General features: G+C 49.6%; 1 protein-coding gene across 2 annotated transcripts in view; it reads left to right on the forward strand.

The window, feature by feature from the left end:
• The first annotated feature begins 4787 nt into the window (after positions 1-4787).
• The window catches only part of LIN28A (lin-28 homolog A), a 37644-nt gene continuing 24498 nt past the window's right edge, over positions 4788-17933 (forward strand). The window contains exons 1-3 of one of the 2 annotated variants that reach the window (XM_038377262.2): positions 4788-5003; positions 5599-5799; positions 6747-6931. In XM_038377262.2, the coding sequence (XP_038233190.1) occupies positions 5769-5799; positions 6747-6931 (216 nt within the window). In that variant the 5' untranslated portion in view covers positions 4788-5003; positions 5599-5768. Of the gene's footprint in view, positions 5004-5174; positions 5466-5598; positions 5800-6746; positions 6932-17933 lie in introns of those variants that run through there. The other variant, XM_043506084.1, reaches the window with a different exon arrangement.

A 17933-nucleotide genomic window follows, 5' to 3' on the forward strand; every position in this document is an offset into this window, starting at 1 on the left:
CCATGGCAGGTCAGTAGATCCCCTTGGACTTTATATTTTCTCTCCCAATCTCTGTAGCTATCCTTCCTTGATCCAGGTCAGCTACAACTTACAAATGCAACAACATGTCAAGGAAGACGCTTATCACTTCTGTAGCTGGTGCCAATCTCTCCCTGTATCTGGGATACACTTATTCCTGATAGTAATGCGGGAATGAGAGAAGAGAACATAAGGGTCAGAACCATCCCTGCCTAAATCCATTTGCTTTGACTGAGTTACATCAGAACTATTTTTGAATGGTCCTTCATTTTCATACTGAACAATGGGTCCTTCTGATCATAGTGTCAAGGGGCATATTTCTCCCCTAACTAGACCCTGGACAAATCAAAAGTCACAGACATTCCCTCCCCCCCCGGAAGTTTATTACCTCAAAAATCTACTGTCATTAAACCACCCACCTGAATCACTGCTGGGAAGGTTTGATCAGTTCCCTAGAACTGCATTTCCCTACCTGCTTATCTGCTCTGGGAAAATGAATCTGAAAGTTTGCAACAGCTGCATGGTAAGACTTGCCGTGCACGCCTTGTGTCCTGCAAATTAAATACACCTCTTACTTTGTGAGTCATGCCTAAATAGGTATCCATTAATTGGGTAATAATTATTAATAACCCACATTATTAAAATATTACAACAGTGATGCAACATAATTATTTAAAATAATGACACTTGTTCAGATGTCCTAATATCTCAAGTCACATTACATGATATTCAATCCAAAAAGTGAAGCTAAGGGGGGGAAAGCGGGGAGGGGGGAGGGATTATTCAGGCCTTTCTTCCATTATTTTATATTGTGTCTCAGAAATATTGAGCAATACCATAGTTTTTCGATGATCAAAATACACTCCACAGACTCCAGCCACTTCCTATAATCAAAGACGGCAGTTAACACCTAAAGAAAGCTTTGCATTGACTGCAAAACTGGAACTATTAGAAATAACAATCAAGGCAAGATTTAAAGATAACTGCGTTGAGATTTTAGCAACGCAACTGAATTGTCCTTTCCCTCATAATTATGGACACGCTAGATAAAAGAGGGGCGGGGCATGGAATGTTTAACAAGTTAGATTCGGTTTAAGAAAAAAAACGGAATCATTTTTCGTGTGTGTTCCTGGGCTTGTCTAGAAAATGAAATTCCCACTCAGAGCTCTGGACAGAGTGAGGCCGATCTGCCTTTCAGCACCAGGGACAACGACAGGCGGCGCTGACCCAGCAAGTCAGCACCCTGGACAGAGCACAGAGATTCCGGTTTCATCCTGAATTCTCTCTTTCTCCCCCCATCCTAGTCTAAACTGGACGCGCTTTGCTGGCCCCGCGGTGAACGGGGCTACTGAAGGGGTTGGTAGCACACAGACAGATAAGGTACTGGGCCAGAAGCACTGCCTTAAAGCATCCCCACTTTCCCCTTCCAGCAGGGTGAGTGTAGCAATGTGATAGGTTTCAGAGTAGCCGCCCTGTTAGTCTGTATTCGCAAAAAGAAAAGGAGAACTTGTGGCACCTTAGAGACTAACGAATTTATTTGAGCAGAAGCTTTCGTGAGCTACAGCTCACTTCATTGGATGCATTCAGTGGAAAATACAGTGGGGAGATTTATATACACACACAGAGAACATAAAACAACGGGTTTTATCATACACACTGTAAGGAGAGGTTTCAGAGTAGCAGCCGGGTGAGTCTGTATTCCCAAAAAGAAAAGGAGGACTTGTGGCACCTTAGAAACTAACAAATTTATTTGAGCATAAGCTTTGGTAAGCTACAGCTCACTTCATCGGATGCATCCGATGAAGTGAACTGTAGCTCAGAAAGCTTATTCTCAAATAAATTTGTTAGTCTCTAAGGTGCCACAAGTCCTCCTTTTCTTTTTACTGTAAGGAGAGTGATCACTTAAGATGAGCTATTACCAGCAGGAAGGGGGGGAGGAAGAAAACCTTTTATGGCTAAGCAGGAATCGAGTTATTGCAGAGCCCAGTGAGACGTCAAAAGTTGTCTTGGCCAAGCTCGCCAGCTCACCCGCAGGATCCCCTCGGGAAAGGAAAGGGGGAACCAGCTTTGGAATCGGAGTTCAAGGATAATGTTCCAAGAGTTCGAGTGACGTGGGCTAGAGGAGAAATCCCCAGGAACCGGGATGGCGGGTCCTGACTGAGCAATGAAGGGACTGGGGGGCTGCACGCAGCCCGGCCCAGCCGGGGTTAGCGGGGCTCTCAGAGCCCCCCTTTCTGTGGGGGGTTCCCCCAGCCCGGGCAGAGGGAGGAGCGGGGAGCGCTCGGCCAGGCACTGGCCGGCGCTAGTCTCGGAGACCCAGCCCCAGGCTCTGGGGATGTCAATTGCGGGGTGTCCCGGCCCCTCGGAAACGGGAGTGAAATTCTCGTCTCTTGTCCGTCCCCGCTTTAACTCCCGCGGGAGAGGTCAGTGCCCGGGTGTCGACAGCGCCCGGTTCAAACCCCGCTGCTGAGCGCGGCGCGGCCTCCTGCCAGTTCCCACTTTCGGTCTGATCTCTCTTCTCCGCCGGCCTTTGGTCCTCCTTCAGGCGGGGAAGGGCCCAGCCGCGTCCCCTGCACAGATCGCAGCCGGCTCGGGGCGAGGAAAGGCCAATGGCTCGGCCTTGATCAGTGCCCGGGAGGGAGATTGTCTCTTCTCCTACACACCCTGCAGCTAACCGCCGCTTCCCTGAAACGGAGCCACTCCGCTGTTCGGCGAGTCTCCGCTTAGCGCCCATTTCCCACGCGGGTGGTTGTAATGAATGAACAACAACAACAAATGGAAAATCTCCAGCCAACCTCGCCATTTGAAAATTAAAAATAACAATCCCCATAAAAGTGACCTGGCGAGAGCTTGGTTTTCCTAGCCGCCAGGAATGATCATTCATCAGTGTCAATCGTTTTTAATTTACAATTAACATGTTTTTTTATTGGGGAGGGAGGAAATACTCATTCTAGTTTTGGAGTCCCGCCTCCTGCCCCCAAAACAAGCAAGGAAAAGGGACCGTGTGCCCTCTTCGGAATCGGAGGAGCCAGGGGGAGGGAGCGTGGGTAGAACCAGAGGGAGCGCTGGGGATGGACGGAGGGATAGAAGAGTGTGTTTCCTTTGAGCAATCCCTATATAGACCATATAACGGCCTACGGGCATCTCTGTGCATTGGAAGCGGTCTGTAGCCGAAGGAACCCCATTTCAGAGCAGGGTTTGGCCGGATTGTTATGGGGCGGTAGAAAGAGACACTGGTTTCCGCGGTTTGGGGGTGCCCCCAGGAAATCGGGACGTGGGGGGGGATCTTTTGTCCCTGCTCGCGGGCTTGGAAGGAACCGCTAGGAGATCACCCCCATTGTCTCCAGGAACAAGCAGCCCCTTTACAAATCAAAGAGGCGAGGACCGGGCGGCCGGGGTGGGCTTGGCCGGAGCTGCTCTCGGAGTTGGGATAAGAGGCGCTGTCGCTTTAAAAGTTCAGCCTTGCTCCGGGGGAATAGCTCGCTGGCATTGTCCAGTTTGAACTGAGCGCCGGAAATGGAGCCTGCACTGGTCACTCAGCCATTGTCCTGGGCCAGCCATGAAATCTCTCCCCGGGGGAGCTTGGAGACACCCACCCCTGCGAAACTCAGCTCCCTCCAGCCCCCATCCCTTCAGGCCATGCAAATCGGGACCCTCGCTTGCAAATGCAGCCCCCCCAGCCAGCCCCTCCCCCAAGCCAATATCAGTGGAGGGAAGAAAGCGCGCCCCCCCTCCCCAAATAGCCAAATGGGTCATTTCCGCTCCAGATATGTAACGCCAAATATGCTGGCCAGAGAGAGCCTAGAGTTCACACCCCCCTCCCGGGGGGCGGGATTAAGCCTGGGACCCAGCATTTCACGGAGAGCAAGTGGATTTCCCAGCCAAGAACCCCCTTCCTTAGGGGTCTCTCCTCTGCTGTGCGCCCGGGAACCCCCCACCCCTGGGGGTCTCCAATCCCATCCATCTGCCCCAATGAAGCATTGATCGCATCTCATTTGATCTGATTGCCTTTTAACAGCTCTCAGGCTTCGCTTCCAATCCCCCCTGCTCACCCCAGAGGCCCGCTGTAGTGAGGGTAGACAATAAGATCACCGTGTTTATCCCTGAACTTTACATGTATGGGGGGCAAAGATATGTATGCGGTGCCTAACTTATTGTGAAGGGGCGAGATCGGAAAATACTTTATAAAAAGTGATTGGAACAGATTTAATTCCCAGGTTGTTATGCAACGCTTCCCAAAACAACTGTGATTTGGGGCCAAAAGAACCGTTTACAGGGGATTCGATTGGGGTGACTTTCATTTTAACATCCTGTTTTTCTCTGGCTGGGGGGCATGGCTTCTGTTTGCTGGCGGTTCTACCCCATGTGCAAAAATGAAATTTACAACACTGAGGGGAGCTCCCCAAATTGTTACCACCGGCCTTTGATTTTAAACCACGGAACAGGGGCGGGATCTCTTAATTCATCTTCCACGTGATGCATCGAACAAAAAAATCGGTTTGCTCCCCCCCTTCATAAAACATCCCTTTGTGTTTTCTTCTCCGCCCCCCTTAAGACTTTGTTTGTTTGTTTAAAAAGAAATCTTCATGGGAAAATTTTAACTAAAGCCGAGCATTGAATAAATAACGGCGGGGTTTTTTGGGGGGGGGGGGTTTGGTTCAAAAGCAGGGTTGGGTCATTTCAATTCCGCTCGAATCAGAAATTTGGGAAGCCAGATGACTCCAATCGCAGGTGGTTTAAAATTAATCCATCACCAGAGAGCAATAAACGGGAAAACAATCAAAGGGCTCCCCCCATTAATTTCAGATCCTCCTAGGAGTAACTGCCCATGACTGAGCATTTGGGGAGAGGGTCCCTCACGATTCCCTTCCTCTGCCCCTAACAGTGGGACAAACTGCTCTCTTCTCTCCTGGGGGAGGAAATTGGCCGAGAAAGGTTTAACGTGCCAAGCCGGAATGAAGCGGGAGAGCTCTCATTTTAAACAGGTCAGCTAGACTCCTGCCGATCATCTCCTACCCAAACTGACTATAAGCTGGGGGGGGGGGGGGGAAGTACTGCAGTTAATAGTGTCCTGAAGGGGGTGGAGTGGAGTGCAAAGGGGGGGTTGGGAGGCGTCATTCTTTTTTTTTTTTGTCTTGACAGGTGGTTTCTGTCCGTGATTGGCCCGCTGTGGGGTTTGCCCTCGCAGGCAACCTCCCCCTCCCTTAAAACAAAAATCCCTCTTGGAATGTATAATTATTAGCAAGGGGGGAAAGTAACTGAGTCAGGTGGGGGAGGGGGAGGAAGGGGACACGTGAAACCCACACTATGATAAAACAGAGCCATGGATATCTAGGCAAGGCGGGCCCCCTTTCCCCCCCCCCCGCCCCGAGCCGGCGTGATGAAGTAGGAAAAGGGGGAAAGTGAAATTAACCAGGGCTGTCCTGCAGCAGGCAGCATGGCAGAAGGTGACTTCCCCCCCCCCCACACACACACACACAACCCCCCTCCCCACCTCTGGGAGGGGGGAGAGCTCAGGGGTGTTGTGGAGGCGGGAGAGAAGGAGGAGGCATGGCTCTAGGGGTTGCTATTGTCTCTTAGAATTTGGGATCCTTGGAAAGCCCTTGGGCCCTCCCACCTCTATTGTTGGAGTGAAGATGTAGCGAGCTGAGTCTTCTTTTGGGGGCTGAGCTGTGGTGATACCCTCCCGGCTGGCTGCAGAGCGGAGGGGATTCCGGCCACAGCTCAGGCTTCTGCAAAGGGGGTGCAGGATGGGTTCCGTTTCTAACCAGCAGTTTGCAGGTTCGGTGCTGCTTCATTACAGCCTTGGTCGAGTTGTAGATGGGGGGGGGGGGAATTCACCGCTACCAAAAATGATCTGTTTTGTTTGTTTCAGCTTTGTGGGAAGAATCGACCCCGGGTGTATTGGATCTAGCAACTCACTAAACGAATGATTGCTTTTCCCCCTCTTTTTTTCCTCCGGCGTGCGGGGGGGGGGCATAGTAAATGAAATCAGTGCATCGCTGCAACATGTGCTTTCCTCTGGGGTGAGAGTTGGGAAGTTGTGGGCTTTTTTTTTTTTTTTGGATTTTGTGAAGACTGGGCGAATCTAGCAGCTGGGAAGGGGGGGCGGGAGTGGGGAGAGTGCCTTTTAAAATGGGAGATCACCTGAATTCGAGAGGCAAAAACTTTTCGGGGGGGATTTTTCTTTTATTTCGCACCATTTTGGGGAGGAGGGGGTTCAGTCCCTCTGTCTCTTGGATCTAATCGAGATTAATTGCAACTGGCTTCGACCAGCATAACAAAATAATCCTTCTTGGGATGGGAGATTGATTTCCCCCTACCCCCCTTTGCGATCAGACTTGGGTGACCCGTACTTCATGTCGGGGTGGGGGTTCGGTGTTTTACTACAGTGCATTTGCTTTAGATTTGGGGAGAGGGAGACTCCCCCCGCCCCCCAAAGGAGCAAAGGCTCTGGCGGTTTCTCTAAGGCGAGTGTGGAGCCGCCTGGCTTGGTGCGCGCAGCTGGATTGAAGCAGCAGCCGGGAAGAGTCCTAGGGAATCGGAGGTCTCAGCAGTGGGGGGGGGGGCCCCTCCGGGGGGAGGGGAAGGGCAGGAGCTGCAGAGGGAGCCTCGATCATGCTCCCATGGGCGCCCCAGTTGCTGGTCCTCATCTCCGCACTATGGCGAAGGCGGCTCTCCTGGTTCCTTCTCCCCTAGCTCAGTGGGTCTGGCTTGGATGTTTCCAGGTGGCTGTGCGAAGACGGGCGAGGAGCCCGCGGGAGACTCCCCCAAGCCAGACGAGGAACCCCAGCCCCTCCACGGCTCCGGGATCTGCAAATGGTTCAACGTCAGGATGGGCTTCGGTTTCCTCTCCATGACCAGCAAGGAGGGCATTGCCCTGGACGCCCCCGTGGATGTCTTTGTGCACCAGGTAAGACTGGGGGGGATTTCTCCGAGGCCAACGTGGGTCCAGGGGCTTTTCAGCCTCCTCCGCCGGTCCCAGGGCAGGGCGGTGGGACTGGACGGTTTAAGGCCTAGGACGCTGGCAAAGATTTCAGCCCCGGCAGAGCCCTGGGGGCAGCCCGCTCTGAGTGGGGCGGCCGGGAGCATTCCCACCCCCAGTGCTGGGGGGGGAGGTGCGTTTGGACACGGGGGAGTTCCCTGCATTTGGGTTCCTGCTTTGTGAAGCCTCTTGGAGAGGGGGTAGCTCCAGCCTGTTTCTGAGGTCCCCCCCACATCTCAGGCCAGCTTCATCAGCCCCACGAGTGGGGGGCGGGGAAGGGGATTCCCCATGCCACGCTGGGCCTGCAGGGCTTGCGGCCTTGCCCCGGGAGCTTTGGGATTAGCGCTTGTTCCTTGTGATTGTTTTTGCCTCCTCTCTCCCTTCCCACTTCCTCAGCCCCGTGGAGACCGGGGGACTGGTTAGCCAGGGCCAGCTAGTTGGGGGATTTGGGGACAAGCTTCCCCTCCGGAGTACCTCCAGGGAGCCAGCCCTCCTGCAGCGTGCATAAAAGGGATACCACCTGCTTGATCCCATTTTCTGTCCACAATGGCTCATGTGGGAGCCCATAAAGCTGGGCAGGGAGATGCTATAGGCGTTGAGAGGCTAGGGGTGGGAGCTGGCTGGAGAGGGGTTTGTAGGCAGGCACCCTCCTGCTTCAAGTGGGGTGGAAAGTGCTCCCCTCCGGGTACTGGAAGTAGAAATAATGTCCCGGGGCCTACATGGATTGTGGGAGGGGGAGTGGATGGAGGAAGAAGTGTGCTGAGATATGGGGGACCAATACAGTGTATTAGAATAGGCTTCCCACCCCATTCGAAAATGATTGAATCACTCACACTCATTGGGCTACAGGGCACAGGTTAAAGCACTTCGTGCCCTGACTGTGGTCTGATTAGGTCCCATCTAGGAGAGAACCATGTTTTTAGAAACCCCGACCCCCATGCTGTGGCTGTTAACAATGGGTGGTGCCCATTGACCGTGTCCACACTGAAGTTAAAAATAATCCACCTTTTGATCCCTCTGGTGTAACACAGCTGTGTCCTTAATGTGCTGTTAAATGGGTTTAAAGACAAAAATCTAAGTCCATCAGAGAAGGGTTCTAACCCTGGCACTACCTAGGCTGGGCCATTTCTTCATGTGAGTGTGATGAGTTCTCCTTTCTCTTGGTTTAGAGAGAAAAATCTTACAATCCCCCTCCCCCCCAAAAAAAGTCATCAGCTGTAGTATGGAGAGAACGGGGTGCAGGCCAAGTCTCGGTTTGCATCTGCATGTGACAGGCATATGAAACCTGCTATCTGGGTGAATGCCAATCTAGGGAAATGATCGTGGGCATCTTCTGGGGCACCAGCTTTTAAAATCTCCCTGCCTGTGAGGGGCAGGGACTCTGCTAGCCTCAACCATAGGTGCTGGAACTAGGCAGGTGCTGTACCCCCGGCTTGCAGTGGTTTCCATTATATCCAGGGTTTCCAGTTTGGTTTAATGGCTCTCAGCATCTCCACTATACAAATTGCTCCAGCCCCCCTGCCCGCAACCATTTCTGAGCCTTGTTGCAGCTAGAGTTCTGGTTCAGGAAAGCACTTTAAAGCATGTGCTTAAATCCCATTGAAGCCAATGGGACTCAAGTGCTTTGCTGAATCTGCCTTACACTGTAGCATAGGTGGTCTCTGGGGAAAACCCTGGGGTCTGGTTCTGCGTTTCTTAAGGTGTGTCTACACTGCAAGTGAAGGTGCGATTGTTACACGGTTAGGCACACCCCGGGTAGCTTTAATCTAGCGATCATGGGTAACAGTAGTAGTATAGACATGGCACATGGGCTAGCAACCAAGGTATGTACCCAGGGTCCTCAGTCAGCTTATACTCTGGATGCTAGCCTGTGCCATCATGTCTACACTGCAGTTGTTACCCATGCCAGCTAGATTAAAGCTAGCCCAGGGATGACTACCCATGCTGCAGTCCACTTTCACTTGCAGATGTATCCTTAGAGATGTCTGCATGATCTCTGTTCTGGTTCTGCATCTTTCAAAGGCCTTAGCTACCCTGGGATTCAGGCTGACACAGGTTAAACACAGTCTGCCCAGCCAGTGTGGACACAGTATAGCTGGTTAATAGTAGGGCTGAAGGGTAGTTGAATATGGATTGTTTGTTGTTGTAAACAACATGTTTGCTATTTATTCCTAGATGGCACCAAAGAAACTTATGCTTGTTCTCTTCATTTAAAAGTTCATGTTGTGCCTGTAGTGTAATATCCTGCAATAGTCAATCATTTAATGTACATTACATTATGTGAAAACCACTGGAAAAGTGGAACTTAGAAATGGACATACTGATGGCTCCTGAATGTCATGAGACCTCCAGAAGAAAGGGTTCCTTCCAGGGGTAGGCTGAGTGCCATTGTTTAAAGAGTTCAGAACAGGGCTTTCCCAGAATTCAGGGTGTTTCAGATGCAGGGTTTTGGTTATAACCTATCCCCGCTGTTGAGGAAGATGTGTATTGGAACCACAAGACTGAACGGAGATGGGGTCTGGATTCTCTTTTCTCTTCTGCTCCAGGAGAGAGTGGTTCCTGTGATCACGGCTGATGGAATGATATGGCAAATCCCAAAGTGAATGAAAGTGGAAAACTGAAATCTCTTAGCCTTGGAGAATGCAGTCAGGGATGTGGCATGGTGTAGAACAGAAAGGAAACTGATTTTGCTCTAATTACACAGCCCTTTAGATGCATAATAAACATTTGTTCGAGTTTGAAGGAGGTGGATTCAGATTGTCTGGGAAAACTCAGTTCTTGGGACTAGTCACTAGATCCAGTAAATGACAGTGCCAAGTTCTCTGTTAGAAGAAGCGACTGGATCTTGTGTGTGTGTGTGTGTGTGTGTGTGTGTGTGAGATTCAATGCGACTCCTGGCTAATGGAGTCTGGTTGGAATGCTCTATTCTCCCCAGCATTTATTGCCCCCAGTCAGTCTAGTTTTCTGATTGCAGTCACTAACATTCCTGCACAAAAAAGAATTAGCCAGGGTGTGTCTGCCTGTTGTATCTCTCACAACCCACTATCTAGGAAAAGGCCACAAACTTCCTTAAATCACCCAAGATGGGGTCTGGAGAGCCCTTAATCTGACCTAGTGATTTTCAACCCATTTACCACCGCGGGCCCTCTTTGTTATGCAGGCCACATCCACACAATATATATACTACCTGTATGGCCCTGAGGATGTCACATGGGCCGCAGCTGTGTGCTGATTGGGCCGTGGGTTGAGCAGTTCCTGTGACTGTTCACACACTTAGACTTTGTCTACGCTGTCGCTGTCGTATAACTTATGTCACTCGGGTGTGAATAAGCCACTCCCCCCTTGAGTGACACAAGTTGCATCGACCTAAGCGCTGGTGTGGACAGCGCTAGGTCAGTGGGAGAGCTTCTTGCACTGAGCAGCTACTGCCTCTGGTGGAGGTGGATTAATTAAGTGGAGGAGAGCACTCTCTTCTGTTGGCTGAAAGCAGCCGTACTGGAGAGCTTACAGTGGTGCAGCTGCAAATTCTCCGATATAGCCATAAACTTAGAGGGAGTTGGTGGAGAGCTGGTATGTTCAAGAAACTTATGGAAGTGACTGAGTAGGCTTTTGTGGGGGTGGAGGGGAGAAATAGGGTCAAAGGTAACGTTGATGTCCAAATGGCTACTTCCCAGCTTGCGTGCTTCCTGCTTTAATTGTGTGTTGGCATTAAAGGGAACAAGCCGCTTCCAGGTTAGCCTTTGAGGTGAAGGAGTTGTGCCTGTGGGGCAACTAGATGGCTTCAGCTTGAGGATGGTCTATAGAGCCATTCATCTCAAGGTCACTGGTTCAAATCCAGCCCCAGGTTGGTAGTAATAGAAAGCCATTACTAGCCAGTGGCTACTTGGCCTGTGTGAATTTAATCTGGATCTCAGTCCAGTTGTCTGGCTTCCCCCAAAACACCACTGGGATGGCACAAATTTGGGCCCCTTGTTGGCAGCCCCAGAAGAGAAGCCAAGGAGAGCATGGAGAATGAATGTCTCCTCTCATCCCCAGGAGTCATCCCTTGGGACAAGGTTGAGACACATTTCAGAAGTATAAAGGAAACTTCTACTTCCACTGTGTATGCTGTGCTATGAATAGAGGATATTGGGGCTGTCAACCCAGCACCTTTCTTGAGCACTACATAGCTGTGTATTTCGAGACCTTCACTCCAAGGAATGGTGTGGGAGTCAAGTCAGTGATGGGCCATAATCCAAAGTATCCAGAAGAGGACAGACAAATGGACAAATCCAAGCAATGAGGTGTCTGGGGAGGTGTTGAGAATAGGGGTGGTATCAGTCTGCCATGGGGTACCTCCACAATGCCCCAAAACCAGCTTAACCGGCTGCAGTGTCCTGGATAACCCGCTCCTTCCCCTCTTCATTTACATATGTGAATGATGACCCACAGGAAGTAACTGTGGGAGAAAGAAGGGAATTGGCCTCTTTAGATCTATTAAATCACTTTATTACAGGAACCAGGTTTGAATGGCCCTTCCCGGCAGGGGGTGAGTCTCCCTCTCTCTCTCCCCCTTTATCTGATCACAAAGAGATTAAAATCTCTGCAGGACAGGCGACTAATGGGGCTGCTCCAGGGCTGCCTTGTGAGCTTAAAATGAGGCATTCAGGTTAAATCTCCCAGCCTTCCCCGGGCACTGGAGATGGATTCATTTGGAGGCCTCTGAGGAGGCAGAGGGGATGAAGCATGTAGGAGCAGAGTTGGCCTTCAACCAGGATGCCAAGAACTGAGATGCTGGGTCCGTTCCCCCACTGGTGTAAATCAGCAGACTCCATTGAAGACAACGGAGCAGCACTGATTTACACCCACTGATGAGAGAGCTGCTCATGGGGACCCTGACCAGCTGTAGATTCCCAACAGCAGGGTTTAGTTTGGGAGTTTTATTTGGAAAGGCGGCTGGAGTGGTGCATCCCCAGCAGTGGTTAGCACACTTCCCCCCCTCCCCCCCGAAGGGGTGGGTTGGATCCATCTGGCAAGACCAATTCAAGCCCAGAATAGAAAGGAGCCCATGAAATAGCCTCCTGGGGGAAAGAATAAAACACAAACATCTGGAACTTGAAGTGGGTGCACGCCCAGCGTAGTCCCCGCTAGCCCCCAAGGCAGCAAGAGTTACCAGCAGAAGGGGAATTGAAACACATTCAAGGCAAATGCCCTGATTGGTACCATGGTTCGCAGCCTCAGCTGAGAGTCCAAGGACTGAATGGGCCATGGAGATTGAACTCCTTTCCCAAGTCACAAAATAGTCCTCATAGCACAAGACTGAGGCACATTGGCAGGGCACTAGCGGGGAGACTGGCACTGCTGCCCTTCTTGTGGAGGCTAAAGATTTTGTCTCCAGGCTGTCAGTGGGGCATCCTAGCTACAACAGGGAACCGGGAGTCCCGAGCTTCTCTCCTCCCTTTGTCACTGACTGGCTCGGTGAGCTCAGGCCAGTCATTCCCCTTCTCTGTGCCTCTGTTTTTCCATCTATAAAAACAGAGAACGGTTCTCTTGCAGGATTTTATATCACATCTGTTGCTATGCATCCGATGAAGTGGGCTGTAGTCCACAAAAGCTTATGCTCGAATAAATTTGTTAGTCTCTAAGGTACCACAAGGTACTCCTGTTCTTTTTGTGGATACAAACTAACACGGCTGCTACTCTGAAACCTGCCTGCCTCTTAGGGTGTGATGAGGCTTAATATTTGGGAAGAGTTTTGAGAGCCTCAAATAAAACTAGTGAAAGTAAGCTCGGTGTACTACAAAAACAAACCCACTGAAGTCTTAAAGCAGAAAGCTGTTTAAAAACTGGCTCAGAGAAAAGCCTGAGGAATGTCTGGAAGCCCCAAATTAAATTCCCAAAAGGAGAGAACAGAAAGGGAATAGTTAACTCTGGGGGGGGAAGGGGGATTAAACTAACCTGAACAATTAACATTTTCTGCATCCCTTAAAACAACGGCATTAGGAAAATCATCCTGGTCCCTAACCCCGCATCTCAGAGTCACGTTTCCCAAAGAAATCACAAGGATTAATAATCCCCTGGAATTTTATGTACTTTACTGTTACTGATCTGATAGCAGGGCCCCCTATTAGCTAGAGAGTTGGGATTCTGCAGCTTTCTGGGGACCCTCAGCTTCCCAGCATGCTGTGTGACTGGTAATGTGGTTTGAAGCGCAGGATGCTGTATTCCATATAAAGCAATTCCCACCTCCCCTGATCTTGAGGCTCCACATAGAGGCTGAACTTTCATTTAAACTCGAAGGTGCGTGTGTAGGGTGGTGGATCCCATGGATAATTCATCCGGAGCCTCTTCGGGTTGCTGATTTCTAGGCTGCCGTGACCTTATAAAGCTCAGTGTTGAATGGGAGCAGGATCATGTCCTGAAAAATCAATAGCAAAACTCAGACTGACTTATTTTATGCTGGTATTACGGTAGAGTGAAGAGGCCTAGCCAGGATCCCGGGCCCATTGTACTGGGCACCATATACACATGAAGATGTGGTCCCCACCCAAAGAACTTACTATGGGAACAAGTTCAGGCCCTTAAACACAGGGCCTATTGTTATCAGTGCTGGATTTATTGCAGTTTTGTGCCAAATATGTTCTTCCACTGCTGGGGAAAATAGTCCCTCCCCTGAATACTGCTGTAGTGGGAAGAGTGGAAAATACATGTATTGGATTATCAGCGTTACTGTGGAAAAATGAAAGCCTGTTGGCCAAGGATACATGAGTGTTGAGAAGCTGCAATGAAGTGGAGGAACCTCTCGGCATGTTTATCAAAGGGGAATGCTAATGCGTATCCAGAGAAACTCAAGTGATAAGAATTTAAAAAGAATTTGGTTCCTGCTATCTAATAAGGATAGCACGTTGGCTGTTTTGTTTTTTTTTTACTTCCAGAGAACTCTTCCTGGCAGGGCTTTGTGATATTGTATCATGCGGGCATCTGAATCCCATTCCTATGGTTCAAGGAATGGCAATTTTTCCCTGCAGTTCAAATCATGGGTTAGACAGGCATGTCCTCTGGAAAGGACACAGTGTTGTCTAATAATTAGAGTAATGTGGAACTGTGAGTTGGGTTTCCTGGGTTCCATTTTTTCCAATTTCTCGCTCTCTGAGAGCATTGAGGATCCTTGTAAGATGTGCCACTGGAGGGCAAAGTATTTAGTAATTTGAAAAAAAAACTATATTGTATGAGGCCACTGATACTGGGGTCCATTTGTGCATGGCACTCTAGGTACACGGAGAAAGAGACACTCTCTGCCCCAGAGAGCTTGCAGTCTATACAGACAAGACAGATAAATGGTGGGAGAAAGGTTGCCCTGTTATCCCCATTTTACAGATGGGGGAATTGAGGCTCAGCAAAATTGTAAATTGACCATGATCACAGGGGAAGTCCACAACAGGAGATCAAGGTTGAGCTGTCAGCTCACAGTTTCAGCCCAGCGCCTTTACCACAAGACCAACACAGGAGCAGTTTACGCTATTCAGACTGAACAAATAGATCTGCATTCTTTTTTGGTCTTTGTTCTACATTACAGCTGGTGTTAGTTGTGGACAGGTCTATTGCTATAGACACCGGTGGTTTTTGATGAAAACGTTGCACCAGAGGAGCTCCTCGGTGCTAGCAATGGGAGCACTGGTGTAGCCCAGCTGCTGTGTCCTGTACGATCATGTCGTCTACTCTTACTCCATGCGTTCCTAGGCAGTGCAGTAGTACAACTGGCTGAGTCCTGTCTGCTCTAGCACTTCCACTTCCACTGGGGGCACCAATGGTGGAACAGACCTGGTAATCCTTGGTGTAGATGAGACCTTGGGGCGCATCTGTAGCAGGAAAACTGAGGCCTATAGTGGTCCATTAATGGCAATAGTAGTGTAGACAGGGCTCAGGGGTCTTTACCATGATATTGTCTAGTCTTGCTCTGAATTGGACAGAACCTATTACTCTTTGATTGGAGCATTGTTTCCTGACCCCGTTGTGGAATACGCTGGCCCACCCGTTCTCACGATCACGTCTGTGTTAGAAGCTGCGGCCTCCAGGCATGGCCAGCACAAGTTGCCCCTGCTGTGGTGTGCGTGGTCCCTTGTGCAGTATGCAGATATTCTTCGCTGCTGGCTTGGGAACCCTCCATTCTTTCTATTTAAATATATAAATAAAAGGGACAAACTACCAGGTTGGTCCAATAGTAAAACCAGTCCCAGGGCAAGCAAGCTCTGTGGGGCAGTTTGTTGTGCCCCTAGCACATTGGGTCCCTGGTCTGGGAGGGCCCTAGGTCCTACTGTAGTTCACATAAAGCCCAACCTGAAGCTACTCTGTGCTTAACTTTCCATGAGTCTGAAGCCAGTGACCATGCAAGCTCTTACACACCTGAGTACCTTTACTTCAGTGAGTAGTCCCATTAGCCTTGTAACTCCCAACTAGCTCTTCTAGTGGAAGCTGTCGTGTAGATAAGGCTCAGGTCTTTTGTACAATAGCACCTAAAAGCTGCAGCTGAGATCAGAGCCCCATTATGCCATACACAAAATAGACCAGTGAGTCACTGGAATATTATTATTCCCATTTTACAGACTGGGGGGAAATGAGGCAGAAATTGACTCACTCATGGTTCCACAGGGAGCCTTGGAAGAGCCAGGGGATTGAACCCATCTTTCCCCCCCCGCCCCCCCCCCACCAAGGGCACGAAGAGACATACCAGCAGGAGCCAGCCACTTCTGGGAGCAGCGTGGGGCCATGGCAGGCAGGCAGACAGCCTGCCTGAGCGCCCCACTACACTGCAGGACTTTTAGCGGCCCGGAGATTGCAAGGGGATAGCCAAAGAGCCTGGCAGGCTGGACAGAAATGTTAGATGGGCCAGATCTGTTCAGTGTAAATAACCTGTCTGGGATTGTGCCCAGAATTAACAAGGGGCATTTTACCAGGACAGATTTTTCAACAGCTGATTTTGTTTTCTGGTGGCCCCAGCTCCTGACTCTACAGTCTGATGGTGCTTAATAAAGGTCTGGAAATTGCTAATGTCTAGTGAATGGTAAAGAATAGCTTGTGATCTTAACTCATGGTTGTAGCTCGCTAATAGGGAGAAATGGCAAATAGGCATTTGAATAGGCCAAATAGGCATTTGAATTCTGAAGTGAATTTCCATTTGGCTGTGTTGTGACTCTTTTGTGATCCCCTTCTGTGAACATTTAGGACTGTGGCTCTCAACCAGGAGTACATAGATGTCTTCCAGGGGGTACAATCAACTCATCTAGATATTTGCCTAGTTTTGCAACAGGCTACGTAAAAGGTACTAGTGAAGTCAGTACAAACTAAAAATTTCACACAGACAATGACTTGTTTATACTGCTCTATACACTGAGATGTAAGTACAATATTTATATTACAATTGATTTATGATTATATGGTAAAAATGAGAAAGGAAGCAATTTTTCAGTAATGTGCCATGACACTTGTATTTTTGTGTCTGATTTTTGTAAGCAAGTAGTTTAAGTGGGGTGAAACTCGGGGTACCCAAGACAAATCAGACTCCAGAAAGGGGTACAGTAGCGTGGACAAGTTGAGAGCCACTGATCTAAGGGATCAAGCTCTCTACCCTGAGCAGGGTTAGAGAATGCAGTGATGTTATTGCCAGAACTTTGTCTGCGCTGCCAGTGTGGGGCCGCCACTGGTGGAGCTGCAGCCACTGGGAATTATGGGATGTAGAGATTGCCACTGAACACAATGGGACTCTGCAAGGGAGTGAACTAGGTGTTTGCTGGCATCTTGGAGGCTGATCCTGCAATGTGCCAAGTTAGACTTGGAGTCGTTATAAGGGAATCTGCTGATATCCAAGCTATTCTGAATGGGGAAATGCACCTTTGTACCTCTCTATTTTGTTTGTGAAGTATTGCTGGGATTAATAAGTCAGTGTGTTGTGTTCCAAAAAGAGCAGACTTGTCCCATTTCAAAAAGAGCTCTGAGCTCCTGTCTAAATTTTAAACTGATCACTGCAGGCATCTCCCTTCCCCCACCACAAACTCTCAAACCCCCAGGGGGTGGGGTTAGGGGGGAGAAAACGCCCTTAAATGTTCTCCAGGATAAAATGACTCCAAACAAATGGAATCTCTTCACGTCTCTCTTTTTTTAGAGCAAGGCTCAAGTCAAACCTAGAAAAGTCTGGATGTGTTTTAAGATCTGGAATGGACTTCTTGGGTCATAAAGTCCAGGTCCCCCTATGCCAGGGATTCTCAAACTTCATTGCACTGTGATCCCCTTCTGACAACAAGTTACTCCACAACCCCAGGACTGAAGCCTGAGCCCACCTGAACTCTGCTGCCCCATGGGGGAGGACCAAAGCCCAAGCCCCGCCCCAAGGTCTTCAGCCCCTGCCAGGGGGCCTGTAACCTGAACCCCGCCGCCCAGGGCTAAAACCCAAGGGTTTTGGCTTTGGGGCTCAGGCTTCGGCCCTGGGCCCCAGCAATTCTAAGCCAGACTTGGCAATTCCATAAAAACAGGATTATGACCCACTTTGGGGTCCCAACCCACAGTTTGAGAGCCCCTGCCTTATGTTAATGCCTCCATTATTAACATACCCCCAAACCCTACCTTAAAAGTCAGCCAGATCAGCACCCAAACTGGAAGAGAAATAAGTAGATCGGTGGTAACACATAGCAACATAACTGAAGGTACAAGTATGTGGACGTCCTTATTTTGAAACAAGGATGCCCTATCTTTATTTAACTTAAATCAGTTTACAAAAAAAAAAAATCTGTGTAGGGCGTGTCCATATGGGGAAGCTATTTTGGAATAAGGAAGAATGTGAATTTAAATGCTGGTTTCAGAGTAGCAGCCGTGTTAGTCTGTATTCGCAAAAAGAAAAGGAGTACTTGTGGCACCTTAGAGACTAACAAATTTATTTGAGCATAAGCTTTCGTGAGCT

Source organism: Dermochelys coriacea, chromosome 19 (assembly GCF_009764565.3).
Source record: "Dermochelys coriacea isolate rDerCor1 chromosome 19, rDerCor1.pri.v4, whole genome shotgun sequence".
Classification (NCBI taxonomy): Eukaryota; Metazoa; Chordata; order Testudines; family Dermochelyidae; genus Dermochelys; species Dermochelys coriacea.